Raw genomic sequence first — 15991 nt, forward strand, 5'->3', positions numbered from 1 at the left:
GACAGTCGGTCCGCTCCGCCATCCAGTGTACTACTCCAGCGAAGCGCTGTGAGACGTCCCGGCGGCGAGATCTGCTGCAGCAGATGCAGGAATTATTATTATTATTATTATGATTATTATGATTATTATATTATCATTGCCCAAATGCAATGTTGTTGTTGTTGTTGTTGTGGTTGATGATGAGGTTGTGACTCCTCCCCCTCAGCTGGCAACGTGTCACGTGACGAGAGAAGGGGGGGGGGGGTCAGCGCCGCACGCGCGGCGGCGTCGGTTACGTCGCTGACGCACGCGGCGGAGAGCGCGAGCGAGCGTGAGGCAGGAGCTCGAGCGACGTGAGGGAGTGAGGAGGAGGAGGAGGCGGCGGCCCTGAGAGGAGCAGCAACGACAACAAAAGCCGCAGCGAGGAGAGGAGGAGGAGAAGAAGAAGAAGGAGGAGGAGAGGAGGAGGAGGAGGATGCCGCGGGTCTACATCGGCAGACTGAGCTACCAGGCCCGGGAGAGGGACGTGGAGCGATTCTTCAAAGGTTACGGTAAAATCCTGGAGGTGGACATAAAGAACGGGTGAGTGCGAGGAGGAGGAGGAAGGGGTGTGCGGGGGGAGAGGGGAGGAAGGAGGATAGATAGATAGAGAGGGAGAGAGAGAGAGAGAGAGAAAAGAAAATGGCGCCGGCGGTTGACCCTCGCTGGCTCTCAGGCCTAGAATCGCCTCAACCGCCCGGTCAGGGCAAGACGGCAGCTCCCCGTCACTGTTGCGTTTTTTTTGGGGGGTGGGGGGGGACTCAGACCCCCCCCCCCCCCCTCTCGGGTATAGTGGGTGGGGTGGGGGGTCTCGGGTTTGTTTGCTCCTTTTGTCCCCCCCCCCTCAACCCTATCATCACCATCACAGGCGAGTGCGTCACACGCGCGCGCCAAACTGGCCAGGTGGCCACTGCGCACGCGCGCTCACCTTCCACCTCCCCCCCCCCCCTCTCCTTTCTCCACACCACCTCCCCACTCACTCTCTCCCCCCCCCCCCCACACACACATCCTGACTCATTCGCTCTCTCCCCCCCCCCACACACACACATCCTGACTCATTCGCTCTCTCTCTCTCCCCCCCCCCCCCACACACACACACATCCTGACTCATTCACTCTCTCTCTCCTCCCCCCCCCACACACACATCTTCAACTCGCCCTCCTCCTCCCTGCACACCTTCACTTACTCGCATATTAACTCACCCCACTTCACATACTCTCACTGATTCACTCTCTCTCTCTATCCCCCCCCACACACTCACCATTTATTCTTCCCTCCTCCCCCCCACCCACACACACACATGCTGATTCCGTTCCCCCCCCCCATACACACACGTACGCTCTCACTCCACTCATTCATCCACACACACATCTTCATTCACTCATTCCTCCTCGCTCACTGGCACTCTTGCCCCCGCCTCATACCCTCGCCTGTTCACTCTCTCTCTCCTCCCACGTTCACTCGCTCCTCCCACAACCGTGCCCGTTCACTCCCCCAGCCCCCTCTTCCCCCCCACCCCAATCAATGATAGATATCCCTCTTGCTGAAAGAAAACTCCCTCCGTGTATGCATACACCGAACAAACTTATTTTATATTTAATGGCCCATGCGGCAGTGCGAATCTATTGCCTCCTTGCAATATGGTAGCAAAGTGAGAGAGAAAAAGACCTGAAATGGGAAGCAGCTGCCTGAAATTTGAGTTGCTCAAAAAAAGAACAGATCACACTTGAAATGTCAATATATCTTTTTCTCTCAAATATTGGTTAAAACTTGTATCCAGTTGATTTATACGGTTCCTCAGCATAACTTGTGAAAAAGACATATCCTCTTTTCCCCCTTTCTCTCTCTCTGTGTTCATGACGTGATTTCTAATTAAAAGTATCCATAAAAAACACATGCAGTAATCCACAGGGAAGCTGCGCTTTCTAAGCTGCACGTTTGCACTTTTTTAGCTCGCACCCAGCTGACTTGTGTCAAGCTTTGCCCAAAGTTTTTCATTGGCTGAGCACTTTTAGAATTGCTGAAGATTGATGCAGCCAAATATACTTATCAGTGGTTAAGGATAATGCATCTGGAATCTCCAATCACATATTACTGTTTCAATTCCAGTTAGCCAGTTCTGTTAAATTGATTTTCAATGAAGTGCTGGTGCAGTTTGTAAATTTACTCTAGGAGAATGTAATCTAAGATGTGATTTATAGACATTTTTGATGTAACAAAACTAGAGCAATTTCTAGCAACAATTTTATTTTCACATCACTGAAAAATGGAAAAATTGTATTTGAGTTGTTATAGCTTTTGAGATTTTTATAAGGTCCTAAATTTTTATAGACTTCAGCTCTAAAGTATAAACGCGGATCATGGAAAATATTTTAAGCCAAAGTTGTGCACAGCAATGGGACATTGCCGTGCACAACTGGTTGCTGCGTTTCACCCACAAATTACACTGTCAGTCCACTTACAATATTTCCTTTGAAGCACTTTGAGATGTCACGATAAAGTGATAAGCCACTGTATCAAATGCGAGGATTGTTATTGTTAAGTCAAACTTCACGTACAATGTTTAATAAATGTGATATGAAAAAAGGGAAGGACAAAAATTTCTGTGAAAATCTTTCTAAGCTCACTTTGCGACACAACACTGTCATTGTCCATTGGCACATTATTTGAAAACTATTGCTGTCCTCTTGTCTGATTACTCATGCTATTTATTATTATCCAAACTGTTTGAGAATGCAGGGTACTAGTTTGCAACCCTACTTCACAACATAATGTTTAAAAGATTCTGGAGCATCTGTTACTGAAGTTAGAATCAGTGTGCTCCAATGAACTTTTCAGTTCCTCATGGACCCACAATCTGAAGACCAGATGTTTGAAATCCATTTGAACACCCAAGTCTATTTTTGCACTTCAACAGTAAGTACAGTTGAACATTCAGTGCAAGTATCATACTTATAAATGTATGGTTACAAACAACTGGGTTTAAGGTGATGAAGTATTGGAATTCTTCGTATTCTCAAATACAATTTATTATGTTAAAAAGCAGATGTTCTAAGTAATATTTTTTTCTGACGTTCATAACCATTTTCTGTTATAACGTCCACTGTACTATCAGATTGGAATGAATTGAAATTGGCAGTGATAAATAAGAATGTTCTGGAATGTAATGTACAGCTTCAATAGTGAGATTTTTAATTACATTCTCTAAGGAAGGCATCGTTCCAGTAGGTAATGCACAATGTTTTGTGTACAAATCGTAGCTAATGTTTATTTGCTCAGAAAATATTTAACCAAATATAATTAATCTTCACAATTTTTCAAGTTTTATCTTCAAAAAGTCATGCTGTTTTTGACTACTTCTACAGTTTGTGCTGTTTGTAGTACATGAAATGAAAACAACAACCCTACCATTTTCACACAAAGATTTCATGTGTGCCATTCTAGGGATGATAATAGATCTAAAAGAATAATTTTGGCAGGGCTTTGTGGAAACAATTTTAACATAAATACAAGTTATTATTATGTGAATCTAACCTGTGCCACATTATCAACTCTAGATTTGGTAAAACTTCAGAGTTAGTAAAAACTGTTGCAAGGTAGTAATAGCTGTACGATGTTTATATGATTTCAGCATTTAAGACTTCCCCTTTTTCATATAAATTCACTGAACCTAGGGCTGCTATCACTTTGTTGTTTGAATTTGCCCTGATTGAATTTATATAAGAGGTAAGCCTACATGCATCTCAGTACCTTTTATTGATGTAGATTTGATTTGGTTTCAGTAATTTGAAAATGGTTTGTTGTTGATTTTAATGATGGTAATCATCAGCCTACCTTAAAAAGGGCTGACCAGTTATACAGCAATTATAAACTACTACCTTTAACATTTTGTTGCCCCCAGAAACCATGAATTAAAATAAATGTTGGTAACTTATTCAATTACCAACCTTATCTTTTAAACAGCCATTTGAAGTGCTCTTGGCAGTTTTTGTTGCACTTACTATATGAATATTTATTTCAGCAGGCAGCTGCATTTCCTTTGTTATTAAATATGTGCACTCATGCAATTGGTATCCTGTACATTTAATTTTAATGCGGCGAATTAATATTACATTCTTGCTTTCAGCATGATTGCCGAAAACAGCCCAATGCCATGTGAAGTATCGGAACAAATTCAGAGAATGCAGCTGCTTTTCTATTGGTCCTGTGGCTTTCCTTATTTGTGTTTAACATTCACTAAAAGCACCTTAGCTATTTTAAAGCTTTCTATAAGTGCAATTGCATTAAAAATCCAATTCTTTTGGAAGGGACTTCTGGGTCGCCCTCTTCCATATTTAGGATGCAATCTTAATATCTTTAAGCAAAATTATGTTTTACAGAAGACTTGTAACATCAGATCTATTGAGTGAATTTTGAAATAGATTCAGTCTATAATCAAAAATTAAAACTTGCAATGCTTAATATTTAATAGTTAATAAGGCCATATCATTTGCAGATTCTGCCTGCATATATATTTTAAATTATCATCTGAATTGTGGCTTCATCATACATTGAACCTGTAAAACTAGAATATTCAGCATATGTTCTGGGGATGCAGGTGGATTAAGAACAGAAGTTGAGGTTTGTTAGAAGGATAGATTTTACTGGTGTAAAATGAACTCTACAAGTCAAATTTATATTTGTTGTTGATCATTAACTGTTTAGGAATAATTTGTTATATGTAGGTTTCTGTAAGGCCTGAGAACCCATGCAGTAGTTCTACTCTTAAGCTTTACAACTTTGTTACTCAGAACCTTACACCATGTAGTGTGTTACATCATTCAATAACTTTCACACCTTCCTCAGGATTGTGTTTGCGATAGAAAGTGATTCAAATTTAACCTGATATTTTCTTGCTTATAGATATGGCTTTGTTGAGTTTGATGATCCACGAGATGCAGATGATGCAGTTTATGAACTGAATGGTAAAGAACTTTGTGGTGAAAGAGTAATCGTTGAACATGCTAGAGGTCCTCGGAGGGACGGTGGTTACAGCTCTCAGCGCAGTAAGCATTTATACATTATATGTCATAATTTGAAAGTGTTTAATGTTAAAAAAAGTAAAATTACAATTTCATGTAGAATAACTAGTCGCAATTTACATTTTGTAACTTACAACTTTAAACCTTTGCACATAGCAACTACATCTTTTCAAATTTTGTATTTAGTGTTCAATTATACCCTAATGTTCATAATTTGATTTATGTTTGTTTTATTATAACTCATTTAAAACTTAATTGAATCGCTGTTTTCATTGTGATTGTTGATACAATAGTCTTAACGAAGACCTCAATGTTTTAATTAAAAGAGTCCTTTGAGGCTAAGATGACTGCCTGTTCCATTTGCTGGCCTTGGGTTACCTTTCCATGAGTGGCTCTAAGACCTAAGACCTAAGACCTTTGGCTGACCTTAAGGAAGCCATGTGATGACTGCTACTTTTGCCATTAGACCTGGGTGGTGAGGACCCCAAGGGTTAGAGGCAGATGTGATAAAACTGAAAATAGGTGCCTGAAAATCTTTTTCATGTCAGATATTCTGAAAACCATTGTTCACCGTAAGTATAGATGGTAACTGGTTTAGTGGCTTGGTTACTTTATCAAATCATTATCACTTTTCATGTAATTTATGCATGTTTGTGTAATTTTTTCAGATTATATTAAAATATAATGTATATAAAATGGAAGTAATATTGTTTTTGCATTTATAGTTTTCTTGTAAATTTTAATAGTCTATTTTATGAGGGTGGGACGTAATGTTAATTTTGTAGTGTTAACAGTTCTGATAGTCTAGCTTTTGTGGGAAGGGTGAAATGTTAATCTTTGTACGTTTATTGTGTATGTAATTTTTATTATTGTAGTTTTATTAGAAGGCATTAAAATCCCATTTTGCTGAGGTGCAGTACCTAAAATATTATTATTGTGTTTACCTGTCACCTTAAAGGTGGTTATGGTTATAGAAGAACTGGCAGAGACCGTTATGGGCCACCTACTCGTACTGAATATAGACTTGTTGTGGAGAATTTATCTAGTCGGTGCAGCTGGCAAGATTTAAAGGTTTGTGATGTTTAATGACTGATATTGAATTTTCACTTTAAAATTCCCTTCTCATGAAGAGGAAGCTTTCAAAATTGCATATTTAGTCTTGTGCCTTAAAATTTGTTTTGTAGCCAGGATAAGAAACATCCTAAATTCCTGTTCCATACTGGAGGTGTGCATTTTATTTCTTCCGTGTGCTAGTTGTACCCTTTTTTAAGACTTGACAATTTTTATGTTGCTTAAATGTTAACTCAAAACTGTCTGATCCAAGTAAAAATCATCTAATTATATTCAAATGAAAGCATGTTTTGAAAAATTCAGATATCTTACTGAATAAAATGCCATTGTAACTTTGGAGGGTTCCCAGCAGACATGTGCATGTCTTTTGTGCAATCATTATAAGTGGGAGGAGGTAGGTGACCTAAACTTATTTTTAAAATATATATCCCACAAATTTCACCCACAAATATATGGTCAATTCATTTTACAGTCTATTCTGTGAAACGCTTTGAGACGTCGAAGACGTGAAAACCGCTATATCAAATGCAAGGATTATTATTTATCATATACATGGAGTGTTGAAGGCTAGAAGTCAGATCACTGGTTGATGCAACGCAAGATTTAATTTACTTTGTTTAGTTTTGACAATTTCAGACTTGATCGCTGGTATTAGGTAGGGATATTGCTGGTTGCAATATATTGATGTGAAAGGCGCTCAATAAATGTAATTTTATTGTTGTTGCCGGAGAGGAGAAGTTCCCGTGCTGCCAGGTGGGATTTGAGATGTCAGGGTTGGCGGAAGGTGATATTATTGTCTGGTCCAATTAGGATTAGGTGTCAATTTCTATTGAACATATCCCACAAAAGAAAAATCGCTGAAAGAAAAAAAAATCAGTGAAAAACAGCACATAGTCCGAATTGAGGCCTGGAGCTGGGCTGACATTAATAGAATGTAATGCAGTATTATTCAGATGAGATTTTTGGTTTGCTTATTTTATGGAAATTGAAATTGTACTGTAATGCATCTGAGCTTTTTGCATACAATATCATGTTCTACAGAATCAGTAGGGATTGTTATAAGAACAAACCAGTATTGTGTACTTTACTAGATTCGTTTTCTACCTTGTTTTATAGTAAGTCTTGTAATCATTTTTATAAGTCTATAATGAGGCTATGAGATCTGTGGCTAAAGTTTATTCGTATAAATGTAAAAAGATTCTGTTGAATTTTTGAAGCGAAAATACAGTAGAGAAGGGAAAATCAGTAAAGGTTAACAATGAAAATTTATATGCCATTTTATTCTTTGTGTAGGATTATATGCGTCAAGCAGGAGAAGTGACATATGCAGATGCACATAAAGGAAGAAAGAATGAAGGTGTGATTGAATTTAAGTCTTATTCTGACATGAAAAGAGCTCTTGAAAAACTAGATGGGTCAGAGGTTAATGGCAGAAAAATTCGACTGATTGAGGACAGGCCTTCATCGAGACGACGACGCTCATATTCCAGGAGCCGGAGTCATTCAAGGTACCTTGGGATAAATATTCAAATTTGTTCTCGGAATGAGCAGTTGTTGCTAATTTTTTATTGGTTTGCTCATTTATGGAAACTCAGAACCTTTAACGAAATGCAGTGCTCAGTCTAGTGACATAAATCCAAATCTATCAAAAAGTGATGGTACTTTCTTTCGACGAGATTGCAAAATCGCCAAACAGGGCGGTTTGCCTGAAGAGTACTGGAAGTGCAGGCGGTATCTTTTCTAGTTCTAAAATGATCAAATTTCATTCTAATGGATTGGTCTTAATTTTAAACTTGTCGGTGTTGGTCAAGGTGGTTTAAATGTGCAGATGATCTATTAATCGGCATTTTTCCTGACCCCGTCTGTCAAAAATCTAGGTCTCGCTCACCAAGCAGAAACCGTTCTCATAAGAGCCGAAGCCACAGTAGAAGCAGCAAGAGCAGTCGATCCCGATCCAGGTCTGTGCTTCATCTTGCTGTAATGTTCCAACACTTGTGTTGATGTGCTAAATTGGGAGGAGGGGATTCATTTTATAGATGTCTGAGACAAATTTTGCCATCGCAAGGAAGAGGATGAAACTACTATTGTGTTTTTCTTGTGTGAATGTTGCTATTTATGTGACTTTGTGTGGCGTGTGCCTCTTTCAAAGCAGTCAAAATATAAATTGGTTTTGCGGATTACAGCTTTGTGCGTATATTTGTGAATTTTGTTTGATCTTTGCAGTTGAATCCTTTTTTTGACAAGTTTCTCTTTGCCTCATTACAGGTCGCGTTCACACTCTAGAAGCAAAAGTCGCAGCAGAAGCAAAAGTCGGAGTGCGAGCAAGAACAAGAACCCAAGCCAGAGTAGAAGCAAAGAGAAGAAAATCCGAGGCAGGAGTAGGAGTGGCAGTGAACCGAAAACTAAGAGCAGAAGCAAGAGTGTAGAGAAGATTAGAGACAACAGTGCAGAAATAAAGGTTGAGAAACGAAATGAAAATGGGGAGAAAGAGAGGAGTCTTAGTCGAGACAAAATTAGGAATAACGATGGGGAAAAGAGGGTTAACAGAAGTAGAAGCAAAGAGAAGAGTAAGAGTCGAAGCCGCAGTGGCAGTCCTGCCAATAGCAAAGTTAGGAGCAAGGACAAGAGCAAGAGTAGGAGCCGAAGTAAGAGCCAGGAAAGAAAGGGGAAGAAGAGGAGTAGGAGCCGGAGCAGGAGTCGGAGCAGGAGCCACAGCAAAGGTGGGAAAAGCAAAAAACACAAGCATGGAAGCAAAACTAGAGGTTCCAGTAAGAGTAAAAAAAGAAAGAATGAGGGTGAAGATAAAGAATCTAGATCTAGGTCCAGATCAAAAGAAAAGGATGAACCTGATGTGAAGTCGGAGACAGTGAAAAAAGAAACAAAGGTGAAGAAGATCAAATGGATGGAGAATCGGGTGTGAAGGAGCAGACAGAACCCAGCTGTATATCTCGGTCTAGGTCTAGGTCATTGTCCCCATTGAATGTCAAATCTCCGACTCATTCCAGGCCAAAGTCCAACTCTAAAGCCAGATCACATTCAAAGTCGCGCTCACCTTCTAGATCAGTGTCTAGGTCAAGGTCCCGCTCAAAGTCCTAAATTTCTTATGTTCTACATTTTATACGAAAACCTTTAACAGATTTTTATCTGGCAGGTCTGTTAGCTGTACCACAGATAACACAAACAATAGACACTGATGCTGTACATTTTTCAAAATAGAAAGGATGTATTTAGTGTTAAATTAAAGTTTATGATGGGCATATACTGTCAGAAGGAGGACTCGTGTGTAGGTATGCTATAAGCAGAGGCAAGTGCCCATCACTGCTGGTGTTGTCAGATATGTATGATGAAGTCTTAAACGTTTTCCATCTGTATTGATCATTTTTTTAAAAAAAGAATCTTTCTGATGTTGTGGACTTCATAGCCAAAATGTTTAGCATAATGTAAAATTTGCCAATTCCATGTAATCAGAATGTAGAAATATTTCCCTCCCCTCTGCCCTCAGTTGTGAAACAAAAAAAGCTCTTTGCCTGAATTTCTGCTTGTATTTTTTTTTCATCTGGCTACCGCATGTTTTTTTTTGGATTGGTTTAATAAAATGTGAATAAATGTCTGCCTGGAAAATTTGGAATGATTTGCTTTGCTCATTACAGCTGTACTCTTTCTTGTTTCAGCAATTCTGGATAGTAAATGTCAGGAAAGATTCAACCAGGGAGAGAGTGGGACCTATAGAAGACACCGATTAGATGTTTAAACTAAGACTGAGTTTTAAGAATTATCCAAATTTCTGCACCATCTTAAATTTGAAAACAGTTACTGAGGCTAAAAACTTAAGCCTTCGGAATTAATCACAGCCTTTTCAACCCAATTCTGAGGACACACAAACATGGCTGCCAGATTTTTACTTGGTGCAAAAGTGCAGTGATAAATTTTGTAGGGTTTTGTGGCGAGGGTGTTTAGTCCTCAACCCGTTCCAATTGTTCACCCTGAGGTAAAGTATTTGAATAGAGACAAAATATAGTAAACTAGATAATTATTATTAATCAAAACAACGGTTGCAACAGTTATAAAACCGCGGAAGATGATCCAGGGCTCGGTTCAATCAAGATTCTTACCCTGGGGGACCTGGAGTGACTATTCGTCGATGTTGCTTGTAGTCGTTAGGCAGCTCGCTACGCTGCCACAGCCGCGATCTCTCCCCCGCCATTGCTTACTCAGGCTTTTATAATTCCCTTTTCTTCCCATCCTCTGCTGATTATTTGTGAGTATTTCATTAAACACATAAGGATATTTTTTTTCTGGGCTGGACTCAAAAGTGTCCTGAGACCAGTTTTGGTCCGTTTGTTGCGTTTGATCCAGGTAACACGTTGCCTTTTCTTAACGGCAAGTCGGTCGGTATTAGACATCGCCTTTTCCTTGCAAGTTGGTGTACTCATGACCTGAGGTCATTCGACGCCACGGTTTTCCATTTTGCAGCTTTGGCAGTTTACAGTTTGCATTTCCCACTTCAGTTAACACTGGTGGTTCAAGAATCACACGCTCAGTGTTGGAATATGCCGCAAATCACTGCATTACATTGTTCTGAATGTGTACGCTTGGGAACCAATATGTGATGGATTTAGTTATGTGTTTCCAATTGGCATGGCTCTTGCTACATGAATAATCGTAAGACCCCAGAAGATTGATCGATTCAAGCAGTGGAATAGCTTGTCAACACGTGACGAGTGATCTCTGGGGTGAAGGACTTGAAAGGAGCTGTTGCCAACCATGGAAACACACTGGAGCGTGGGTTAATGCCCGAGGAGAGGAAGAATTGCTTCTTTACGGCAAGAAAATCTATAGTTATTGAGTACACGGAGGAGTATGTTTGTCCCAATTCACTCAAAAATCTTGCTTCTAAAAGCTTCGGTAACTGGGTTAATACACTGGGGGTGCGGTGGGAGGGTACATTGAGACTGTTAGTTGTTGTCCTGTCCAATTCTGGGCTTTTGTAATAATGACTTTTCTACATTTGAGTGGTTTGTAGACTGCGCCATTTGTCGAGCGCCAAACTATAAATTTTCCAGCGAGCTGTTTTTTAATGCAAGTCATTTTGTCTTGCAAGTATAAGATTTGCAAATCGAAGAAGATCCCAAACACAATCATCTTCAAAGACCTGTCCTGATAAATGGAAAGCCGGTTTGAAATCTCCACGGCAGTCTGTTAAGTGACTCTTCTGGGAAATGTGCTGCGGAAAGGCTATAATTGGATTGTTCATTCAGCAGAGTCCTTCAGTTTAGTTCTTATCAATCTTGAAACTGTTTTGGACACCCCAAACAAGCAGCTCAATTTACTTCCCACTCTATTAATATTGTGGCAGTGGCTTTTTAATCAATGTCGGTGGATGGTTTGTACATATTACAGATTTTAAACAGCTGCTTTAAACGCAGATTGATGCAGATGTTTGCAGCAAAAGAGACCCAAACACGGATGCGTAAATAAAAATAACTGATATCGACATATCTGAATATCGCTCAATGCACCTCATGCCTTCGGTTTGTGAGCATGAGGCTGAATGAATTTGAAGAAAGAAAATTCATATTAATTTTAAATGGGGGCACGGGAGTGGGGGGAGAGGAGAGAAATGTATTTAGAGAGGGAGAGAGTGGAAGGACACTTAATCCATCTCACAGCCCACGCCTTATTTTTGGGAAGAGAATCTACATTCTTAAATTTGTTTTTTTCAAGTTGATGGAACATACAACAGTAAAATGAATGATAATAATAATCTTGCATTTGATATAGCGCCTCATCGCGTTTTCAAGACATCTGAAAGCGCTTCACGGAATATATTATCTAATATACGGATGCTACAATGAAGAAACAGTGAAGGAAGGAGGAAGAGGTTTTCATTTTGATTTCTAAATGAAATAGAAGATAGAATGTCACTGTACGTAGAAAGTTAGTTCATGTATCCTTCATAGGACAGCTGGGATTTTCGAACGAAAATTACTATTTGGACATATCTAATTATTCTTCAGCCTATATCAGATTTTGATTGTCCATTAAAATAAGAAAATTGGTCTTTGAAGGGAATTACCGTAGCCTCAAAAGTGGCAATTGCTGATTGTAAGAGATCCTTTTCCACAGCAACCACTGAAGCGCATTTAATCTGAGCGCGAAGCCTGCAAAGAATATGGATTGTCCTTAATCAAAATATGTTGCCATTGAACATTGTACAATGAAAAGTAACCTGAATTTGAAGTTAATTGAAGTGGAACTTGCTCTCATCAGCCTGTGTGTCTTTAAGTGCAGCAGACAGTGATGACAAATGCCTCATGTTATAATCTTCCAAGGATTTTCAAATATACCTCTGCTTTCATAGAGTAGGATGTGGACGGAACTGGCTACGAGACGTCACAGAGCAACGTGCACGACAACCGATATTGTTGTAGATATTGTTAAGTAGATATTTACCGTATTTTGAGAACGTGTTCGTTCAGCTTTTGAACTTCTGTCGCCGAGAGAGAATTTTGGGGGCAAGTTAATGACACGTCAAGTCATTTGAGGCTTAAAAAAAAAAACGACAGTTGGAAGTTCCATTCAATGTTAACTTAAAAGGAATTTTTAGTTGGAATAATGAGGTGAACAGGTGGAGCCTTCACATGTGATAGTTATCAGGAAGTTATGAAAGAAACGTGCACCAAAGTTATCTTTCGGTTTTCAAAGAACAGAGTCGCATTCATTGAAGAAAGGGCAGACTAAAAATGATCTAAAGGGAATTTCAAATATGCATTCGACCTCTGTAAAGTGAGTTGTGAAAAGGAGCGGAAGATAGAAATGGAAAGCGTAGATCTCACTAGAGGAATCTTTAATATAGAATTTCAATTTGCCATTTCATCATCTGAAGAATGATAAATGCAAATAGTGTGAGTGAAACCTTTTCTAAGCAGGGGAAAGTCACTCACGGGCCTAAATTCATATTTGGGAAAGAATAAAAAACTGAAGCATAAAAATAAGTGAAGAGAGAAAGAAAAAGGAACTAAGCGGAAAAAAAAAGAGCAGATTTGATCGCAAGAAAGCTTAACTACTCGAGTTGGATTTGAGGCTTGGATGTGGACCTACATTAAATATTTGGTATTTGTGCTCAGATAACTCTTTCCCTCAAGTTTGGATGTGGCACGAGATACAATCACACAAATTATATTTCAGCGGACGATAGTAATAATACTTACTTTGATATAGTGTCTATCATGTCAAGAGGCTATATCAAAGCGCGTTACCGAATATACGGTAAAGGGTAGCAGTGACTGTGTACTGTGTAGGCAAACGCAGCAGCCAATTTTAATACGGCACGAGGCTTTAAGGGAATCATCTATTTTATTTGGGGGATTGTTGACCAGGACAGCGGGAGAAACTTCTTTCATTTTTTTTTGCAAATGAACACGATGGAATCTTTAGCGTTCACCCAATTAGGCAGACGGGACCTTGGATTAACATCACGTCCAGAGGATTCTACACGCAATTATTTTTTTTTTACTGTGTACACGGCACTCTGCAGGTTGTATGTTCCTGACAGGAGAGAACAATTATTATGAAAGATTCAGAGAAAACAATTTCTCATCGTTGAAATGTAACAGCTTTGGCAGGTAAGTGCCAATTCTCTAACGTAAATTAAATAACTACAGATTATAGATTCAAAGTAGTATACATTTGGGGGGAAGATTATGCAGCAGATTTTGCTGCAAACACTGACATTTTTTGTTAATAATTCAGCTGAAGACATGATATGCACAATTACTATTAAAATGCTAATGCTGCATTTTCCGCACTTGGCCCAAAGCAATAGATTTTACTCCCAACTAATTTAACCATGCAATCACATTGAGGTCGAAGTGATGCAAATGAGTTTGCTTGTGAAAATTGGTTTGGTGAATTTTCGAATGAAGTATTAACACTTGCAATAAGCAGCGGAGACCAAAAGCTAGAAGAATAAAACACGATTTTGGGGGGAGCAAAGAGAGATATCTGTTGACGTATGAGGTCATGTAAAAAATATGTGATCACATTTAAAGTTTGGGTTCAAAACCCAAGGTTTAATCCCACACGGCCACTGTAATAGCCAGAAGTATCCATCAATCAATGCAGTGTTCCAAACTAAAGGCTTAAGATGAGTTCAATAAATGGCCCAACAATGGGGGAAACATCTATCAAAGGTACATTTGGCTTCAGTAGACAAATCCTGAAGAGTCTGCAGAAGATCACAAGGCCTAAACCCACTGATATCAGCACAAGGAAAAGTTGTCAACCGTCAACCAGGCTACACAAAGAGGAGGGGATGGGGGTAGAAGAGAGGATTTGCTAACTTTTATTTCATGTTTATTAGAAGAACAATATTCGCAATATCAATTTTGAACAAAGTAAATTAGATACTTCAATAATTGAGACGTTTAACAAGGAGATGGATACTTGCATTAAGATATTACGGGAAAAAGTGTGTGGGTGCCTTGACTTTTTTTCAACCTGGCTAGATTAACTTGTCCCTCATGTTTGCAGGAGTCTCTTGATCTCCAGCACCAAAGCTACCAATAATATTGACCTCCGCTAGACTTTGCTTCTCCCCTGGACAATCAACAGTGATGCCAAGCTGCACTGACATTGTGGAACAGGCTCTCTCAGGAGACGGTTGAAACAAGAAATGTTGATGCCTTGAATCACAGATTAGATAGTTTTGTTTTAGGAAATAACATTATGGGACATAGTACAGGTAGTTTGGGACATATGTGCATGCAACCGCCAGGAAGCTGGAGGACGAACTAGATGGAGAACTAAAAAGACCTTGGTCTTTTTTCCGTCTCGCATTTCTTATGTTCTTATGAAAGCGTTCTGGCCGTTACTGCTACTAGTTTGGAAATCTCAGAGAGGCAGATTGAATGGCAATGACTGGTCTGGCTCAGACTCTAGAAGTGCGCGATCAACATTGCTTGACGTGTTTGATTAAGTATGTGCTCGTAAAAGGCGTTGTGAGGGTTGAGCAGGCCAGTCATTAATCATTACTTCGAGACAATAGCCATGGGTGCCTGTGAGCAAGCGGTGAAATCTTTTATTTGCGTGGACCCCAGACATTTGCAACAGCAATATCCAATTCCCCCCCCCATTTGTTTTAAAATCATACACCACCTGAATATTCAATCTTTTTTGAGGATATAATAGCTTCATGGGAAGGCGGATGGATGATGTTGACGTGCGTGTAAACTATACAGTAGTGTCTCACCAATGACATGAAATTGTTGCTGGTTTTAGCTCCTCTTTTGATCCAGAAAACAATGTGCAGTATAATTGTGGGCAGTATAATGTTATTGAGTAAATGATTCATGCAAAATCTCTTAAACATAACCTAGAAAGATCCTAAAGCGAGGAGGTCACCTGTGGTCACCTTGATGGCTCGTGGTAAAAGAGGCTAATTTGTACATTTTTAAGGTCAGTTAACAGCTTATCCACTGTGTGTGATATCCTCGGTCATGTCTGTAAGAATCAAATAATATAACCATTATTTTCTAACTGCAAATTGTCTTTGAATGTGGTACGTAAGCATTATATCTACCGTTCTGCGCTACAATAACTATGAGTTCAATTGGCTCCTAATGATTTTTCACTTCAACCATTGCACAGACGTGTGCTGAATTGTGGTCAATGTACCGTGCTTTAATTATCAGTGGATGAAAGCCCTCACCGTGGCCCACGAGCCTATATCAGTGAATAGCTGTGCTGTACGGTACCAAGTCCAGCGTTGTGCTGTTTTGATCGGTTTCAATCAGGGCAGCAATGGAGGCGCTACAATTGGTCTCAGTATTCAGGGAGGGGAGAACCAGCCGGAGGTCTCGCTGCTCATCGCCTTGAAAGTG

The 15991-nt window shown here is 39.6% G+C and overlaps 1 protein-coding gene across 1 annotated transcript; it reads left to right on the forward strand.

The window, feature by feature from the left end:
• Window positions 1-418: 418 nt before the first annotated feature.
• On the forward strand, window positions 419-9731 carry LOC103179495 (serine/arginine-rich splicing factor 4). The gene is made up of 6 exons (XM_042338633.1): window positions 419-561; window positions 4921-5063; window positions 5998-6110; window positions 7404-7618; window positions 7988-8068; window positions 8376-9731. The coding sequence occupies exons 1-6, from the start codon at window positions 455-457 to the stop codon at window positions 9028-9030; spliced, it is 1314 nt and encodes a 437-aa protein (XP_042194567.1). The 5' UTR covers window positions 419-454; the 3' UTR covers window positions 9031-9731.
• The last annotated feature ends 6260 nt before the right edge of the window (window positions 9732-15991 follow it).

This window comes from Callorhinchus milii, unplaced genomic scaffold (assembly GCF_018977255.1).
Source record: "Callorhinchus milii isolate IMCB2004 unplaced genomic scaffold, IMCB_Cmil_1.0 Scaffold10, whole genome shotgun sequence".
In the NCBI taxonomy this organism is placed as follows: Eukaryota; Metazoa; Chordata; class Chondrichthyes; order Chimaeriformes; family Callorhinchidae; genus Callorhinchus; species Callorhinchus milii.